The 20171-nt window shown below is 42.8% G+C and overlaps 1 protein-coding gene across 3 annotated transcripts; it reads right to left on the bottom strand.

Moving 5' to 3' along the window:
• Positions 1–3: 3 nt before the first annotated feature.
• On the bottom strand, positions 4–19995 carry CSDE1 (cold shock domain containing E1). Of its 3 annotated transcripts, none has more exons than XM_030473088.1 (20): positions 19881–19995; positions 15531–15960; positions 12666–12864; positions 11847–11956; positions 11405–11497; positions 10768–10865; positions 10522–10603; positions 10062–10190; positions 9777–9902; positions 8747–8959; positions 7077–7217; positions 6829–6987; positions 6144–6251; positions 5120–5295; positions 4641–4753; positions 3854–3973; positions 3458–3636; positions 2502–2665; positions 1887–2019; positions 4–1323 (listed from the first exon to the last, which is right to left on the bottom strand). In XM_030473088.1, exons 3-20 carry the CDS (start codon positions 12862–12864, stop codon positions 1276–1278), a joined length of 2391 nt encoding a protein of 796 aa, XP_030328948.1. In that variant the 5' UTR covers positions 15531–15960; positions 19881–19995; the 3' UTR covers positions 4–1275. The 3 variants fall into 3 exon arrangements, with proteins under 3 accessions (XP_030328948.1, XP_030328949.1, XP_030328950.1); XM_030473089.1 differs by lacking the exon at positions 19881–19995 and adding an exon at positions 18870–19452 and having other exon boundaries at positions 894–1323; XM_030473090.1 differs by lacking the exon at positions 11405–11497 and having other exon boundaries at positions 937–1323.
• Positions 19996–20171: the final 176 nt, after the last annotated feature.

Raw genomic sequence — 20171 nt, 5'->3', positions numbered from 1 at the left:
GGGTTCGTTTTGTCTCAAAATCAGTAAAACTTTATTCTATTTCCATTCTTTGCCATTAACAGAAAAACCTGGAGAAAGCAACGTCTGTTTTACAAAGATAACGCATCTCCCCGAGAAACCCCTACAGCGAGAACAGAGGTAACGTGAGAAAACAAAAACAACCCCAAAAATGAACAAAACCTGAACAAAACCAAACCCAAAGCCCGGAACTCGCCTCGATCCCGAGCAAGAACTCCTGATCCTGTTGGGTAAATAAGACTCAGACCAATCAATCCGGTTTCTCGCTTGATAAAGTGTAATGGGGGGAATGGAGGGGGAGAACCAAAATAAAGCACACAGACATCAACTATCCCACCTCGATGAAAGGCTCGGTACAGCTATTATGGGAAGCCTAAAGGAGTATTTATTCTGTTACAGTACATGGTGCCGGCTGCGAAAAAATAGAGAAAAAAAAAAAAAAAAGGTATTCACTTCAGGCACAACTTCTTCCTTTGTTTCAGTTTAAATCAAAGAAAGGGGGAGTCGAAGCTGCAGTGTTGGAAGCAGCAGATTTGTGCATTGTTTTAAATATATTTAAATTACCACACTGATGGCACACCTCAGCCTTAGGAAATTCTGCACTGCACGTGGTTCAGAACGCTACAAACAGAAAGTGAACCCACGAAAGAGACTCTCATGGGGCTCTAAACACCACTGGCAAAAGGACTCGAGTTAAATGAAACAGGAAAACATGGGAACATTTGGCCATCAACGTAAGATATCTGAATGTTCAGACAGGTTTGTATCAAGTTGAACTGATTCTGCCCTCACATGGTCCTCGGGAGGGGAGCAGTGAGCTGAAGGGAGCCTCCCGCTTCCACTCGGAAGCGGACACAACGCAGTCGCGCACTAAGGCATAGGAACACCTCAGCCAAGATGATAAAGCAGAGAGAACTGTAGTGCAGAATTCCATAAGGTCTACCCGAGTCGAGCTGTCTATAATGTTTACTCACAGAGGCAATGTAGAGTTGCAGTAACCAGTTGCGTTTAAATGCACCATTCAAAACAAGCTTCTAAAATGTGATACTATAAAGGCGCCACCTTAAAGTTCTCCAGAATGCAACTGTGCATAATTTTAAAATGGTTTCATAAATTTATTTTAAACATAACATGAGAAGGTGTTAAAACCGGTGTAATAGCTTCTTAGAATTTGGAGGAAGGGATGAACAGGGAGATATTCAGTACCCTTCACCAGCCCCCACCACTCAGCCGTACATCAGGGATGGGGTTTGGGGATCAGTCTATAACACCAGCTTGGCGGATCTTTCTCTCTGCACCAAATCCCTGTAAGGAAAAAACAAATAACTTTTAGCTCCAGCCTCACGCTTTAAAGTCAAGCCGTTCTCTTCCAACCCGGGACAGAGTGAGCACACTTCTAATTAGCAACTTTCATCTTCAGAAAGACAGCAACAAAACAGGTTCTGTGGGTTCCTGGATGCCTCAAGAGATTCCAGCCACTTCACTCCTGTTTATAAAGCGGTGGCAGAACCTCCTGTGAAAGCCAAACTGATGTGAAGGCATTTCACTTACTGTCTCTGAGAAGGGGAGCAGGAGGTTTATAAACAAACCTGGAGAGCCATCGTGGGTTAGAACACAAGCAGCAACTGGTTGCTTTGATACTGCATGCTCTTCAAACCACAGCATACATGACCGACACGGGGTACAGCACTCTGACATCATGTAGAAATAATCTAATCTCTCACAGCAGGTGAGTAGTTCACTACAGAATGAAGGGGGACACTGCGCTTCAAACCATTCAGGTTTCCAACTGAGGAGTCAATTTTATGTTATCTAAGTTCAAGCCCAAACTGCAGTTACTCTGCAACGCAGGCTTCTGTCTTACACACCTTTGAGTTATCCGGTCCCCGAGGCTGACGAAGAACTGTGAGCCGAGGAGCATTGGCATCATCCAGATTAATGCTCTTTAAACGATTAACGAGTCTGTCAGGACGTGGAGCAGCGACAGCCTTCGCGCCTTCACTGTAACAGAGTCAACCAGAGAGCACGCATCACTTCCCAGAGCTGCTACGAGCTACTCACTGTCCCCATTAGTATATCACCCACCCTGTGCAAAAGGAGACCTTCTGGATGATACCACACACTTCTGCTTCAAAACCACTGCTTTAAGCACAGGGCTACAAAATAGCAGTAGCTCTAACCCCTCAAAAGGGTATTCTGTAGTGAGTAGAGGTGTTGCATTTACTCTCATGCACATCTAAGTAGTATTTCCTACATTTCTGTTCCCTTTAACTGTATCAATAAAAAGCTTACGAGTTGCCAGTACATAATGGCATAGCATCAACATCTCTAAATGGTGGCAGCTCTCAGGTGAGAGGCTCTCACTGAAGCCAGAAGTTCAGAGCTCCCATTCTAGGAACAGCTCAGTTTAGAAGAGGCCTGCACGCCCCTGCTGCAATGCAGACATCATGCCAGATTAAGTCACTTGAATTGTAAACCCTCACCAGACACGCCACACGTTACAGGCACTGCATTTTCCTGTGCGCTGGTTCAGGATTACAGAGAACTCCACTTCGTCCCCAGCCTGCAGCTCCACACCATCCTGAACTTCTTTGACATGGAAGAAGAGCTTTTTGCTGTCACCCACTTCATAGTTAATGAAACCAAACTGAAAACCAACACATCACAAGGTTACTTTTTTTCCTCTGGATCTAAACAGATTCAATGCCTTACTCATTATTGCAGTTTAATGACTTTTAGAGCTGGAAATGCAATTTCTACACTGATCAGAACATTGTCTGGAAACAATACTTCTGGAAGTCTAGGCACTCTTGGGTTGGTAAAGTCACATTTAAACCCCAAAGTCTACAGACCGAGATATGAAACCTGCGGAAGTCCTGGCAGCATTCTCAGGATTAAACTGAAGAGTGCTGCTGCATGTTCTTTTCCAAGACTCCTCCTTATACAGCAGAAATCACTCCATTTCTTGGTCTGTCTCTGGTACAACTAGTCAGTTACTCCCATTTTACTCAGCAAAACTCACTCCTCTGGAAATGATGAGAGCCAAGTGCTGCAGAATAGCTGTAAAACCAGAAAGCATCCACAGCACTTAATTTTCTAAGAATTCTGACATGCAGCTGGCCACGTTACGATTATCCTTCGTGTTTCAGACGGACTGTAACCACTGACTGCTTAATGCTGGGAAGCAGCTTCTAAAAGCAGAGTATGCGCTGTTTCGTTTCGTTTTTTAACACTGTTTTTTAATGCCCTGTTCAGCAAAAACTAGTTACACAGGTTTGCATAAGCCAGTGCTTGGGTGACACAAACCTGCTTCCCTAGGACCAGCATATAAAGCAATCCACCCCTGCCCAACAAGATTCCTAGATTATAGTGCTGAAGTGGGTTTTCATCTGCTCTATGCCATTGTAACTGGTATTTCCTATGAACATGCATCACTCACCTGATCTTTCACACATTCCACTGTGGCTCTGCGGAATGGTGTGATGTTAACAGCCATTGTCTGCCCATTCTGACCAAGAACACAGAGCTGAAACTTCACAGTCTCTCCCTTTTGCAGACAGTCACCTTTGTTTGCCATTCCAACAATTCCAAATGGATAAACCTCTCCTTTCATCTCACCTAGAGGAGGAAAAAGCACAGGACAATTGAGAGGCATCCCTTCCTACCCTAGGACATTCAGAACTTACTTCTGATATTAGAAATGCTGCTCTTACTATCAGCTTACTAGTATGAATATAGTCTGCAGTATAGCTATCAACAGCTCTATTTACAGTTTATTAAACTTCTACACTTCTTGTGCATTTGTGAAAGGAACTCTTGTAACTTAAAATCTTACCATCCTCCATGACTTCGATCATGCCCTGGTATTCAGTCTGTGTGGGATCTACACTCCTCAAAGGACGAATTACTTTACCAGAGTAAACAGTTGGATCAGCTTCTTCGGTGATACCATTCACTGAAAAGAAACAGACAATGAAAGAATAGGATGTTCTTTTCACACTTTAGTGGTCAATCACTTATTCTTTTTAAGCTAGCATGCACTGCAAGACACTGAAGGCAGTGCACTATCACCCACTAAAACTGGAACAGCTTTAACACAGCAGTAATGACAGCTTTTCTAATCAAGACCACACTGATATTTCAAACACTGAAGCAGAAAAACACTAGTTTCTTGTGAAACTAGAAACCACTGAATCAAAGTATTTTACTTCTCTTCCACTGCATTCCCATTCCCCACATACTTTAACCATTCAGTAACCTTTAAGTATGCTTTTTCTTTGCCCCCATGTCCTTAATACCTGCATACCTCCTGCAAGGCACAGCACAATTAGTGCAATTATGAATTTGGCTTGTTCTACCATTAGTTCTCCTGTTATAACCTTCCAATAGAAGGGGACAAAGTATAATAAAGCTCTAAAGAGTTGCTACTGTCCACAGTACTGTTGGTCTACGCTTGTCTCTTCTCTGGAAACATAAGCAACAGCTTTCACGAAACCTATGACCACCATGTTAAGCATCATCCTGTTGGTCTAAGCTGCAGCTGTAAATGGATTATTAGCAAACTTTATCCATCAACACCTGCAGAGAGCCTTGTAAGCCGAAAATACGAGGCAGAGTCTTACCTGCATGTGTTTTGTTCACCTTTTCTGCACTAACTTTGTTTCCTTTGCCTTTTGACAAGCTGTATTCAACAGTGTCTCCAAGTTCCAGGCTATCAATATCACCACAGTATTCACTACAGGAACAGAATTATGTACAACTTTCCTTTAGTTATGTGATAACATGTGATACTCATTCAACATTTACATATGTTGATCAGAAACTATTTGACTAGGTCAGTACCTCACGTGTCCAAGAAGCATTTCAAATATACAATTAACTGTATTTTGTGGCCTAGGATTCACAGGGATAGAATACGAGGGCTGCTGACTAATAGAAAAGCCTGAACCAGTCCAGCAAAGATAATAAATGGAACTTGAGGCACCTAAGCACATATGTGTGCGTGAAGTCCAGATGGGTTTAACAGTAAACCCTACAAAACTCTGCCCCCCAACTAAGCAAACCAACACAAACAAGCAAATAATAATAAACTGTCATTCACCTGTAGTGGAAAAAGATCTCCTTATCATGATTCGCTGTTTCAATAAATCCAAAGTTATCTTTCAGGGCTGCCACGTATCCCAAAAGCCTCTTAGAGCTGTAATTGCGTCCTAGCATTCTGACAGAAACAGCTGTCTGCAGACCAGTTCTCTTCACTTCACACACACAGAACTCAACCTGTTGAAGAGGTGCATGTCAATACTAGATAGAAAAAACCCAAACAAACCACCACCACCAAAAAAATGCCCCAAACCAACTGATTTTGAAGCTGTGTAGCTGTAATGAATACCTACATTCACCAGGGAAGTAGTTTTCTAGCCCCTACACTCACAGAAACATCTGCCAGTCACTGACATTTACTACATTCCAAAGAGTAGTAGTCACAACTAGTAGTACCTGCAAGGCAAGCCAGCCTCCAGCACTCAGCTTTTTACCCATTATAGATGAGAATTTTTCTGTTCCTGCGATTTGCCTCCTTGCCACTACACTTACCACCAGTAGCCCCCAGTGAACATGTACTGAGTTTCACCCACTTGTTTCAGGATTTTAAAGATAGTAATTGATGCCTTCCTAGTGCAGCTCCTGAACACTGGTAGTTTTTAGGGTGCTCTTCCAGTTCTCCAAGCTCTTTTTCCCTTTCCATTATCCCTCATGCTAAGTTGCTCATGATAGTATGTTCTCCCTCTTCACCATCCATCTCAAAATCTCTTATGCCAATTTCCTCTTGATTATTCACAAGCAGAGCCCAGTGTCTTAAATGATAAGAATTCCTTGTTTTAAAAGCATCATTTACATATTAAGACACTATTTTCACATATATATCACCAAGTTTCAGGATATTATTCTTAAGTATACGGAATATTAAGTAACTCAAACCTAGGACAGAGGAAACAGGTAACATTATGCAGATGCCTTGTCCTTCGTTTGTTCCAAGAGGAACAAATCCAGTAACAAGCCAAAGAGAAGCTCCCACTTCACAATGCACAGAAAAAAATATTTCCCAATGGTATAGTTAGTTATATTGCCTTATCTCCTATCTGGGGATTAGCAGATCCTTCCACATCCTTGGCCTGGTAAGGAATGGTCAGTTTTACTCCACAGTCATCATAAACAATTATTCCATCCTCAGCCTCCTAAAAATAAGACATCAGAATTCAGCAATCAGTGTCTCAATTGTAAGTGAGCAAGTTTCCCATGTACAATTCAAGCACTGATCATTTGAGCCACAGTGGTTTGACAGTAACTGCTCAGTAACTGGTGAAAACCACAACAGAGTAAATGACTCTAAGAAGCTTTAAATGATACAATAGTTTTAAAGTGTTACTACCATTTCCAGTAAGTATTTATTGGAAGTTTAAGTACTCTGGTATTGTTTAAAACAGCCTGACAACACAGAGGTTCTCCTCTAGCCCTAGAAACTTTATTTTTTTATTCTACCTAGTACCTTATGGAGTAGGAGGTGGAAAGAAGCTTCCTATCAAGTTCCTGGAAATTATCTTCCAATAGTATAATCATTAATGATTTCTTTCTTATTTTGTTTCACACAGGTTAGTTTGTGCTCACTGCTGTTGTTGGCTACTCCATGTATTTCACATTTATACAAGATTAACAGTGCTTCAAAAAGTGGAATTAGATTTTTAAGCAAACAGCCTCAGGCTCCAAAGCCAGGAATGCAGAACAGGTACGCCACAAGTAGAAGAGCAGCACTACCTTCTCTTTGCCTTTATTTGGGCTAGTGGCTTTGGCTGGAGTGGCTTCTTTGTCTATAGTGCCCACGAAACGATGGTCTGATTGGGTGTGGAAAGAAACCGTGCCCTTTGGAAGCTTCTTAATCCTTATAGCATGATTTCTTTGGGCAGACAACATATCCTGGAAAATAAGACCAATCCGATTTTAGACAGACTCTATGTAACACCTTTTAAAAGTCAAGATTTCTTAGAAGTATTAATCTCACTTACAGGAACGACAGTAAATTCTACTTCGTCAGAAATATGGAGTTGATTCCCATCCATAATTTCACTGAAGTGAAAGAACATGCGAGCATCCCGGTCCACACACTTAATGAAGCCAAAGCCATCTCTCATTGCTGCAATCACACCCTGGGAATAGTCAAAGGGACAGCTACAGTTTTACTACTAGTATGTGACACTTGTCTGCAGGTACTCCGTATGTGTCTGTGGAGTACCACAGACACATACGGAGTACCTGCAGTAATAATCTGAACAGAAGGCCTGAATCCTATGAAAACACCTCTTGGTTTATGCAATATGCTGCCTTGCAAACAATAGTGTTAATGACTACGGTCAACCTGAAATGCAAACAAGCTGTACTTACCTGGTTTCTCAACTTAATTTCTTCTTAAGAGAGACATGGAAAAGACTAAGCCATTAACAAGGACTACTACAGTTAAAGAACCTGGCATTACTTCTACACAGAGAACAACTCTACAAATGCACACATATAATGCACATAAACGCACATTAGACATACAAAAACTTTATATAAAGAGGAAATAAAAGCAGTGGTGAAAGGGAAGTTTAAGAGAAAGCCCATCACACTTCCAGACAAATGAAGAAGTTGCTTGAAAGAGTTCATTATTCAAGTTAGGAAGAACTAGAACAAGATCATGCCAGAGGCACAGAGCAAGACTGAATTCACAAACATTCTCAGTTCAACCCAGTTCCTACAGAGCCTTTAGCAAGTCTCAAGGAAGGCTTATAGGATTTAAATGGCCATGCAAAGATAATTTCCACCCTTGGGAACATTCTTCTCTTGCATAGCTTCCTGAGCTTTCCAAGCTCCCATTCAGCTAACACTTGTCAGCCCAATGACAACTCAGTTCAGGCAGGCAACTATATCTGGCCACAGTAGAAACATAAGAAGTCTATAGGATAGAAAGCCAAAACCCAAGAGGCTGAAGTTCAGTGTTTTTCTTAAAAGCAAAGGATCCCTAACCACAGCAGTGTTATCACTCCAGTACGTAACTGGTCTCCAGTTGTAAAGGAAGGCAAACTTACAGTGTAGCTGGAACAGAACCAGCACTCCAAATTACAGGAATGAAAGATATTCTATAATACTAATTAGCACGTCCATGTTAGTCCCTGTAATCCACAAAGTTTTTTTTATAAGTGATGGAAAGCAGCTCTTTACCATCCTTCTGCTGGACCCTCAGACAAAGAGAGACTGGCCAAAACCCATGAAATCCAAAAGGTGCACACAGTACTGCCTCTGATTCTTAAGACTTTTCAGTACCTGAACCTGAATAGCCCCAAATTCTTCCAGTTTTCCTCAGGAACACGAGTAGTTACTTATTCAGACTCAAGCATGTGAATTTTTAAACTAATACTTCAAGATTGCATGTCTTTTGCTTGCTATAACCAGCCAACTAAGGTCTGATTTTCCAATGATTCAATTCACTCAGTAGTTCAGTTTTTATTCTTTTAAAGAAAAGATGCACAACATTAATTCTGAATTTTCTATCATTCAAGCACTTTGAAGCGCATATCTAAGGATTTCAGAAAAGGCAATGGAAGACACCAGTGATTTTTACATTGAAGTTAGTGCTTAAGACACCCCTCCCCCCTTGTTTTACTTTAATTTCCCCTCAAGAATTAAAAGAGATACTTGCCATTTCCCTAGTTTCATTAGTAAACTGGAAAGTATTGGGAAGAACCTCAATATTCGTGGCTCGTTCCAGTTTGTCACGTCTGTCTGTTGAAATATTGAATCGAACGTGGTCACTTTCCAGCAAGGTCACCTTGGATTTTGTATCTTTGTCTCCAAATGGAAGTTCTTTAGGAATCACAAAGTCAACTTTGATGCGGCCAGGTAATGGATCACTCTACAGGCGGAAAATCCAAGAGAAGACATTAGTTCACCTGCAAGTCTCAGCGTAACTGCTGCCAGCTATTCTAACAGAAGTATGGACGACACCAAGCGCCTGCTGGACTCAGACCACTACGCTTCATCTCTACCACTCCTTATTTGAAATTTGCTGTTCATAGCCAACTTAAAGGTGCCTTTCTCGTGGTTTGTTGGTTTGGGGATTTTACTTAAAGCACCAAGCATGTTATTGCCAAAGAAATTAAGACTATTTTAAGAATTGAGTTTATAATCGTGCTTACAACACTTCTAAAAAGCAGCCTTACCAAGTGTCCAAAACACACAAGAAACCTCACCCCAGCCCCTCCCAAAACAACAATTGCAGACTGGCCTCCAGCCATAAGGGACGTGCTCTTTCCTCTAAGGCAAATATTAATGGTCAAGTTATGTCAAACACCTCTTTAAGTGTTAATCCTCACAGGAATCCTAAGATCAGGCATTTCCTGCAAGTATTTTCTCCCCTTTTCCCTATGCTTTTGCCTTAAAGATTCATCCTAAACCAATTAAATTCAATGGGAAGTATGTGGAACATTAAAGAAAACACTCCCCAATGTAGCACTACCCTAATTCTTGCTTTTCATCATTTTTAGAAAAAATTTTGTACTGTGACTGCTATCGGTGGTTGTAACAGGTTAAGCCCAAACTTACTCCTTTACTCTGATACAATGCTTATGCAGCAGACTGTTACAGGGAAAGGAGCACTTTTACTGCTGGATTGGAATTCAATACAATCAATAAAACATTTCACATAAACTTCAGTAAATACTGAAATTCACCTGGTTTTTGCTGGGTACTTTTGGAATTACTTTGGTTACAGTTCCTTCAAAATGTTCAATGCTGATATCTTCAAAAATGACAGTTCCTTGAGGCAGGAGTCTAACATCTGTTGCAACTTCTTTACCCTAAAAGCACAAAATCAGTCAAACACCCATACAGATGAGGTAAAGAGCCATTCTCCCATGAACCTCCTCCCTCCTTTTACAAGTGCATTTGAGAAAACAGACAGCTCTCCAGTTATGCTCTAGCATCTTGTCTTCAGTTTTTACTGGATTTCGTCTTACATTTCTGTCTTTGATTGTAAACTCCACATCATCACCAGGCTGTAAGGCTTCTAGGTCACCTTTAAATTCACTATAGTGAAAGAATATCTCCTTCACGACATCACCCCTCTCAATAAATCCAAAGGCTTCCTAAGAACAGAACAAAGTGTTTAATAAATTGCCTCTTCTCTTAACATAGCAAGTTCTACCAAAGACAATAAAAGACTATGACACACCAGAACAGCAGATTCACGAGTGCACACAGCACAGACAACCACAAGAAATTAAGAGATAAATGGAAATAAATAGGACTTAATTTGTTAAGAAGATTTGTACCAAAGATCAACTGTTTCACCCAGTTTACACCCACAGCTCCAAGCTGTTAACAGCTCTTAACACCCTAAATATATTACTCATAACACCACTTTTCAGAACAGCATTTCATTTTCAAAGGAAACTTCAAAGCTGAAGCACCACTTACTTTCATGGCACAGACTACTCCTTGACAGCGGGCTTGTTTCTTTTTTAGTAGCATAATGTTACGAGCACTTACAGCACCAGTACTAGGGAGGGAAAAAAAAAGTTAACAGAGCAAACCTGGAGTAACTTAAAACTGGAGCAAAAATGAAGATTATATTTCATAATGTCATTTCAGTTCTTGGCACAGGCATTAATTCTGCCTGACTACTAAACCAAGTATGAAGGCAGAAAAGCAATACCAACTTACTGTTTATTTGTGTCAATTATAAAGTTGATTTTATCTCCTGTTTCCAGCTGTACATTTCCTTCAACGTCCTCCGGGGTGTAAGTCAGGTAAAATACTTCCTGTAAATTAACATTGACCAGTATTATTACTTAATATTTACAGAATAGTAGTTTCAAAGAAAGATTAACACAGTTTTAACAACAATACCTGCTACTAAAGAAATTAATTAAGAAAATGGAAAATGCTCAAACACGTCATGCAAAACCACCCCTTTTTCCTCATCATGCTGTTTGGATGAGTCTTTAACAAGCAGCTTGAGTTGAAAGGTTTTTATGTGGCCATCTTGAAATGTCAGTTTCTGATCTTTAAATGTTCAAGGTAAGGATACATGAACATTACAAACCCAGCTTTATTAAGTTTTAAAAGAGAAAAAAACAACTCTGTGGCTTTACATAAAGTTTTCGACAGATATAAGCAAGCAAGCTGTGGAATTAACATTTCTGCTTGTAGTAATTACCAAAGCATGCTGGGTTTTGGCCAAGAACTACAGCTCTTAGCAATGTCAGTTGACTACATTATAAATTACATCACATTTTTTTTGCTCATAGACCACAGTGATGGAGCAGTGAAAAGTTCAAGTAAAATACGCAAGCTTTACCCCATTACGTTCGTAGCATACACTCCCTGTTGGACTCTGACCCGGGGCAGCTGGAGATTTACTCTCTAAATTGTGAGGAACAGCACACACAACCTACCAGCCAAAAACAAATAAAATCCATTGCTAGTCATTTCAGGAGCAGCACTGTTGAATACAACATGAATCTCAGTATCCCCTACTATACATTCATGGATGCACTTCTAGTGTGCAACAGGGAATGCCACGTTGCAAAGTCTCACTCTTACAGAACATCTGGTGACTGTAAGAATTGTTTGGAGCTAAGGAAGAGCTCAAACAGAACCTCTGATTTTTTCACCAGAACAAAGATATATTTCAGTGTGACTGTACACCACATGTAGTTAATATGCATGCTAAATGAATCTAGCCTTCAGTACTGGAGTAAAGCATGGAAATTATGCATGTATAGCAAACAGGCACTAACTTGTCCATTTATTCGTTCTTCAGGTAATATTTCTGGTTTTATCTTCACCAATTTAATAGCAATGGGTTTTCCAGTTCGGCGGTCAGAAGATACTTCAAACTCAACATCATCTACAAGACAAACACAATAATGGTGTCACAGAGTTTTGTTTAGGGGTTTTGTTTTGGTTTTTTACTCACTAAATGGGGACATGTGATAATCCACTGCTCATAGCCAAACACAAAGTACAACTTCAGGTGCTTTTGTTACCAAGGAAGGACACACTATTTGCAAACATTTCTCTGGTATTCTGCTTATTCACTCCTGCTGCTAACAAACTACTCTATTGTAATGGCTTGCCCCTCAGTAATTCCCTCCCCCTGCCCTGGTCACTATAAAGCAGACTTCACATTGAAGTTCAGACAACAGAACATAGCCATTCAACAGTTTAGAACCTTCACTGCCACATTAATCAGTAGCATGAAGTAGCAGCCTGCCCATTCTGAAACACAACTGGCCATCTTCAAGCTAATTCTAAAGAAGAAACACTTCTTTAAGTAGATTCTTCCATAGCCTAAGCACTTACTTCCATCTCACTTATTTAAGTTTGACTTAACACCACACCTTTTCCAGAAGGGCCACAACTACATTAATACAAGCTGCACAAAGCTTAAGTGTTGCAAATGTCTCTCATCAGGAGTGGTGGGTTAATTCAGTTGTCTCTTTAGCCCACCAGAAGCAACAGCACACATCTGTTCATGCCACAAGATAAAAGGATTGTCTATGGCAAGTGGGAGACCCTGGTCTTCACTCAAGAAGCTCTGAAAGTTCTCTCTTTACCTCCTACTTTGAGCTCCTGTAAGTTGCCATTATACTGGGAACAGTGGAAGAACAGTCTAGCTTGCCGTTCTGAACACTGAATGAAGCCATAAGAGGTCAGCAGTTTCTCTATAACCCCAGTCTCACGCAGCGCTGCCGAAGTACCATTGGGGTACCCGTTGTGTCCATTGTTGTGGAGCAGGTTTGGATCAAAGCTCATCTGGTTAAAAGAAAACACAGGGAGGGGAAAAGCCACAAAACCCACTTATTTACTTAAAATAGGTTTCTTTTCTCCATGCCCACATAACAGAGTAACTATTATTAATAATAGAAACACAAAGAGCTTGTGGAAGTTATTGTAACAAGCAAATTGTAGAGCACCAAAATAGTCACACTTTTATAAAACAATCACCTTTAGACAGGCAGCATTATAAAATGGGTCAGAAATACAACTCCAAAATAAGTATCGTTTAGACCAAACCAAACTTCCAACTTTCTGAAGCATTACACCTCAAAGTACTCCCACATTCGCTATTTCACACCAGAGCCAGGAAATACCTGAAGTATCTGCTCTTCCAAATTAAGCAGGTTTAGGAAAACGCAACAGTTCTGAACCAATAGATTCAGCTTCACAAACCTGCAAAGTTTGTCCCTAGTTTGTTTGTTCAGTCTTTCATACTTAAAAAAAGGTTTTAAGTGTTTAAACATTTTTGCACAGTTATGGAATTAATACCCCGTTAGTTACAGATTCCCACCCTCTCCCCACATTGCAATCTTGAGGCAACTTCCGGACAAACTGCAAACCTAGAATTAACTGAATGTAATTGTTTTAATCTTTTTCTACTTTCCCTAATGTAATGTACAATAATTTTGCTACTAGCTTTCGGAATGTGTCTCTTCAGGCACATCTGACACTGTCAAAAACTTTAGGAGAATGAAAAATATTCTATTTCAACACAGAACTGTAACACCAGTGCAAGAACACATTGCAACATGGTAGTTTACAAATATGAAGCAAAGTATGTAACTACTATGTGAACAGCTGGTTCACAGCCAGGTTAGACATCAATTTTATTGCCACCATATTCAGATGGATAGCCTCCATACTGTCCCAAATTTAAGTAGTCAAGTGATTACGTAAGGTCTTCTAGAAGACAAACAGTAAAATGCAGCATTATCTGCTAAACTGGCACGACAAGCCACAGTGTAACAGATAAGCAGCTACTCAGTCTCTTAATTTTAACCAATACTGCCCTCTTAGTCTACAATTAGAAAACCTCAAGTGCCGAGATACCCTGCAAACCTGTGCTATCCGGCATAAAGCAGTGCTCTCACATGTTGAAGTCAAAGTACAAACATGTCATAACATAGTGACTCAGAGAACACGGCCCCAGCAGAGACCCCTGGAGAACTCTCCTCCATCCTCCTCAGCCTCTAGCCACCAGACAAAGGCAGCCAAGGCTTTGTCTAGCTGAGTTAAAAACCTCCAATGGCAGAGGTTCCACCACCTTCCTGGGTTAACTGTTGCAGTGCAGTGCTACTCTCCCAGCAAAGATGTCTCACGTGCAGCCTGAGTTGCTCAAGGGATGAAAGTCACAGGTCTTGCATCTTCCTTTATGCAGTGGATTATGTTTAAAGGCCATGTTTTCTCAGGATATCTAACAAAAAAAGCACTATACAAAGCTGCTGAGAGTTACAGACTAGTTCCTGTCAGCATTACTGCAACGTATGAACCCTCATCTTCCCAGGAGGCAGCCTCTAGGACATTCCACACACAAGAAGGTGCCCTTGTGGGAAGGCAACAGCTGAAGTGCTTGATTTTAAGCCATCCTAGAGTTTTGGATACTTATAAAATAAGTTGGCCGTGCAAGCAGAGTAGCTGGGAGAAGGGAAAATGATATATTGCTATCCCTTTTCCCAAGAGAATAACAGGCAAGACCATTAATGCATTCTGAAAGTTCAAATGAGTGTGAGAAATGCTCTTTGTGAGTCATTTCCAAAATGGTCACTTCACACCTCTGATACAAGGATGAAGTACACAAATACACATACACCCCTGCCACAGATATTAAGTAGTAACACTACTAATGATACATCAGGTGCAGGAAATGACACAGATCTACCTAAAAATTAAGTTTAGAATAGCCTAGCTTAGGGTTAGAAAACCACACTGCTATAATCTCTTGCTCAAAGACTATCACTGCATGGTACCACCTGAATAGTTTGAGTTTAAAGGAGTATTAGTAGCATAGCACAAAGAACTCATCATTAATCATCTGAAGTCTGACAACTTAAGTCCAAAGATACACTCCTCAGGGTGGCACTAAACTCTGCTGCAAAGAGAAGGACACATTATAATATCAGCAGCCTTTCCAGATGCTTCTCATATTCCGAGACCTGTGCAAACGTAATGTTAAAACAGAGCATAACAAAAATCAAACACAACATCCATTTATACAGATCACCAGGAATATTGTCATAAAACTGTGCTTTAAGGAGCTTCTAGTAATACGCTACTACCTATTAATTTGCAAGCAGGACTTACTTGGACTACAATATAATGGTTCTCTCCTGCACCATGATGATTGCCCAACTGCGCCAAGTTTACTCCCAACAGCTGACTTCTCAGTAAGTAGTTATTTGAAAAAGAAGGGATTTGAACCACAACACTACCATTACTACTTACTAGAGGAGAGAAACATTAACAACCAGCTCTCCATGGTTATAATCATCATTAACCAGAACCATATTGCAAGTACTATTGATTTGTTATACTACTACAAAGCCAATATAATAGTAAAAACCAACAAACGCTCTGTTGGCAACTTATTTCCTATAAAGTTCTGAAATATATATATATAAAACTCTCTATATATGTGCACCAACCTCGCAGTGATATTCAAATATTGCACTTTCAGTAGTATTAGCCGATTCTTCTGTTTCAGCACAAGTTTCTAAGGATGAAGACTGCTATTATTTAAAAAAATAAGGAAAAAAAAAAAAAGAGAGAAAGAGAAAGAAAAAAGGTAGCAAGAGAACTTGATCTATCAAGCTAATAGAGAATACAAGTGCTGCTGCCCTGGGCAGTTTCAATACAGCACTGGAGAAAACAAAGACTACTAGCAGCGTTGGGACGTGCTCTTTTGAAGCTGTTGAGTAGGCACAAACTTCTTGTTTCAGATCAAGCCTTGTGTCTTCAGTGTAAGTTTCCTCTTCTTTGGTCTTGAGTTGTTGTTACAATGTGGTATATTCTTTTCCTGATCTGAACTTGAAGCAGCAGTTTCAGGTGGTAAATTCTGTTCTGTTCCACTTCATACTAGAGAAAGGGAAAAGGCACAAAGTAAGTATCACTTTAAAAAGTAATTCTACATCAGTCCCACGTGTTCCTACAAAGAGGTGCAGTTCCTCTGCCTTAATACTGCAGGTGTGATCCATGCTAAGCAAGACTGGTTTACAGATATATTTGGTATTCCCACTTTCAGCTTTGTTTTCCAAGAAACTACCTCCAAGCCAGTGATGTGGCATTTCCAATTTTAAACTCTGCATGCAGTTGGGCTTTCCAGGAAAGGTACAATTAAAACAGCAACTTCATTTGATAATACAAGTCTTAATCTTCCTATCAATTACTTTATATGCTGCCCCATAATTTAATTACTAAGCGCTTGGACAGACCTTCAGTGTAGCGGCAGGGTGTTTGTGTGGGAAGGAATTAGAATTTCCTGAGAGTTTTTGTTCCAAAAGGCAAGTCAAGGACTAACAATACCTGAAGCACCTTTAGCTTTGTATAAGAAAAACCAAACTTCTAAGTACAGATGCTGCATGCACCCTACACAGCACGTAAAAACTGCAGAGCTGTTCTCTGGACTTCTTAAAACAGTGTCTGCAAAATACTGATCACATATAGTTAATACTTGCATAGATAACACAACAGAGAAGCCTCTCTATAACTAGATCCCACTTTGTGTCTTCATGAGAAAGTGGTTTAGAGAAACTGCCACTACTACATGAAACTTAATCTTACAGAAACAAACTTTTTGGGAAGAGAAATAAAAATCAGGTTTGATTTGAGTTTGTTGCTTACTCAGTAGATATAGGGGAAAAAAAGGGTGAGATTCTTGTGGCCAAAAGCTGTAACTATGACTCTATGGATAAACTAGGATGTTCTGCAGTAATCTAAAAGTACAAAGCATCAGAGCACAACTCTTTCCAAATCATTTAACAAGTCCAACACCAAATGAGAAAAAATATGGACCAAGTCCATTTCTCCACTGCAGTGGGGAAAATTGATTTCACAATTTACATCTACCTTTGAATTCCCTTTAGTGAATTTCAAAGAGTCAACTTAAGTGACTGAATGCAAAGACATTTAACTCTCCTCACAGTGAAAATGCTGACTGCAGGCAGCTATTACACATTAGAACTCTAAGCCCCAGCAGCACACAATGGCTGTGTGCAAACTCATCACCCAGTTTTCACACAAGTTGGTATTTCAATGACCTCTCCTCCAGCTGAGGCACCTTCTTTTAGTCACTGCTCTGAAAAGCTTCCATCTGAAATAAGTTTTCTAATCAGACCATTCCACATACATGAATGAGATTAAATAAGGAACTGGATGAGGGTGGTACAAACCAGTATCTGGTTTGAAAGATTCGCAGTGAAACACTCAATTATAAAAACATACAAATTAGAAGACATGAAGCTATTGGAAAAAATAAAAGGACCGCTAAATTTTGTGCAAACCTCCCTATTAGAATTCAGGCAACTGTTACCAGAATCTCTTTCACAATAGTAGTATTTTTTGGACAGCATTTCAGATCTCAAATGAGTATCCCCTTCCCTGCCCAAGTTGAGGAGAAACAAAGCAGACATACACCACAGGAACTGCACAGAGTATCCATGTACTTCTCTCTCATCTAATTAGACTGATATTATTAGAGCTCTACTCGAGCTGTAACTATCATGTCACATTTCTCATTTTCCTGGACATAGAATATATTACATTTTCATAGAATAATCGAAACACCTCTTCTGCCCAAAGATAACCAAAGCAATGGAGTAAGGCATCAGCTTTGCCCTTAACAGCTGGTTTGATCTGGTAACAAGGCTGGCTTACCACAGAGTTCAGAGGGCTGTCAAGCAAGCACAACTCAAGTTAAAAAAAAAAAAAACAACTCACTGTGTGTGTCTGCCTCAAATTCTTTACTTTTTAATTCAGCTGCTATAAATACTCCTCCAAATGGTAAACACTCGAAGCAGCTGCCCAGCCCCCAAGTCACACTGGGTTCACATTTGTATATTTACAGCTGAAAGGATTAATGCAGACAGGGAAGAGCTGTACACATCCTGTTCTTGAAGCCTTTCAGGTGCACATTTTGCGAAGTGACAGTAAGTCACATAAAGCTGTCCACAGCTTCAAACCATCTATCCAGGCTCACAGCAGAACCTGCTGGACTACCACCACTGCTTTCTTGCACATTTTCTTCAGAAGAGGAGGTAACTTCAAGAACATGCATTTTACTGGATGTAACGTGCTTCTGGAAATAACCATCTCTTACATGACTATGATCAAGTTTACTAAAGATAAGACACACAACGTGGTTCTTAGATACTTGGAGATAATACTATTCCACATCTTTTTGTATGACTACCAGAAAGCAGCACTGAACACTAGCTTGAGCACCCCAATTGATACATGACAGCTACAAGATCAGCCACCAACATCCACCGGGTCAGTGAAGTCAATTTTACATCAAAAAACCCCCAAACATCTACAGAGGAAAAAACTTAAAGAACTTCCAAGGACATCTTGTTCCAGTATCTAAAGAGTGGCTACAAAGCACACAGAGACTCCCTTTTGACAAGGAGTTCCATGGAAAAGCTGAGGGGTGATGGGCACAAGTTTCTGGGGAGATTCCAACTGGACATAAGAGAATTTTTCCCAATGAGAACAACCAGACACTGGAATAATCTCCCCAGGGAAGTGGTGGATTCCCCAGCACTGGACACTGTTATGATTCAGCTGGACAGAGTGCTGGGACATCCAGTCTAGGTCATAATTTGCCTAGAGAGGTTGGACCAGATGATCCTTGACGGTCCTTCCAACCTGGGATTCTCTGATCTGTAAAAGCACATATACATACGGAATAGTTTACAAATATAACCATAAACCCCCAAATCCGTTTTCTTTGGAGGGGATGTGGGAAGAGCCCCGCGCTCGTTACTAACCCAGACAACACAGAGCCGGCCTCAGGCCGATGGCGGCTCGGCGGCCTCCAGGGCCCGGCGCGGCCCTCCCGGCTGCGCTGCAGCAAGATGGAGGCCGCGGAGCAGAGCGGGGCCCGGCCGAGGGGCGGTGCCAGCAGCAGCCCCGGCCAGCGGCGTGCCGAGCGGGGCCTGCGGTGCGCGGGAGGCGGAGAGCACACCGGCCGCGGCCTGCGCTATGACAGCGCAAAGGCCGGAAAGGGGCCGCACCGGGCACCGCCGCCTCCCAGCCCAAGGGAAGGGCAAGGCCCGGTGGAGGGAGTGGCCGCCGCGCCGCCCGCCCCGCACACAAAGGGGGGCGATGGCGGCCGCTCCCCCACACACAAAGGGATCGGGGCCTCGGCCCTGCTCCGGGCGGGGCTGGCGCGCAGCACGCCGGGAGCCGCGATCCGCACCGCCCCCCCCTCAGCGGCCGCGCCAGCCCGTCCCCAGGAGCCCCAGCGCAGGGGCCCCGCCCGGGGCCTGCCGGGACCCGTAGTCCCCTCGGCACCACCCCCGGGGCACCCCGGCGCCTCTCGGCCTGCAGCCCCCTAGGGCGCCCCGCAGCCCGCCGGGCCGCGCTGCCCGCCGGGAAGACGAGTTCCAGCGCCGCCACGGCCCCGCCTGCGCGGCCGGGCGGAACTCCAGCCCCCAGGAGCCCCGGCGGCAGGGCGTCTGCCCGCGGGGCGCCGGGAAGCGTAGTGCGCACACCGCCACGGCCCAGCGCCCCGCGGCTACCGGCACGACACCCATCCCCGGGAGCGGCGGCCTGCGAGGCAGGCGCCCGCCTCCCAGCCCGTCCCCGCCACGCTCCCCGAGGCCGAGAGGAGGTTGCGGGCACCTCCACCCCGCTAAGCCCGCTGCGACTGGAGACAAGCGAGAAGTGGACCCGGAGGTGCCCTCCGCGTCTCCCGCCGCCTCCCGGGGGGCCGCGGTGTCCCCTCGCTTGCCCGCGGGCGGCGGGAGCGGCCGCAGCGCTCGAGGAGCCGTACTCACCCCAACAGCTCAGCGCCCCCGCTCCAGCGCCGCCATGAGCAGCACGGCACCGCACGTAGCAATAAATCCCGGCCTCTCGCGAGAGCGGCGGGGCGGAGCCGCGCCTGCGCCCTCAGCACCCCCCGCGGCCGCACGCTGCGCATGCGCGACCGGCAATCGGCCGGCGGCGCGACCCTGCCGGCGTCAGGGAGCGCAGCGCCAGCCTGAGCTGGTTCGTGGAGTCCTGGAGCGCGTTGGGTTGAAGGGACCTTACAGCTCATCCAGCTCCAGCCCCTGCCACGGGCAGGGACA

The sequence above is a fragment of the Strigops habroptila genome, chromosome 18 (assembly GCF_004027225.2).
Source record: "Strigops habroptila isolate Jane chromosome 18, bStrHab1.2.pri, whole genome shotgun sequence".
Taxonomy (NCBI): Eukaryota; Metazoa; Chordata; class Aves; order Psittaciformes; family Psittacidae; genus Strigops; species Strigops habroptila.
The sequence above is the reverse complement of the archived record's forward strand: the minus strand, read 5'-3'. Positions and strand labels throughout refer to the sequence as shown.

Bases quoted from the DNA above. Each gene is read 5' to 3' on its own strand.
- CSDE1 (XM_030473088.1), bottom strand. From the start codon at position 12,864: ATGAGCTTTGATCCAAACCTGCTCCACAACAATGGACACAACGGGTAC. The intron at 10,866-11,404 runs GTAAAGCTTGCG...GTTAATTTACAG, and splicing joins TATGCTACGAACGTAATGGG to GAAGTATTTTACCTGACTTA. The intron at 9,903-10,061 runs GTAAGACGAAAT...TTGTGCTTTTAG, and splicing joins TTACAATCAAAGACAGAAAT to GGTAAAGAAGTTGCAACAGA.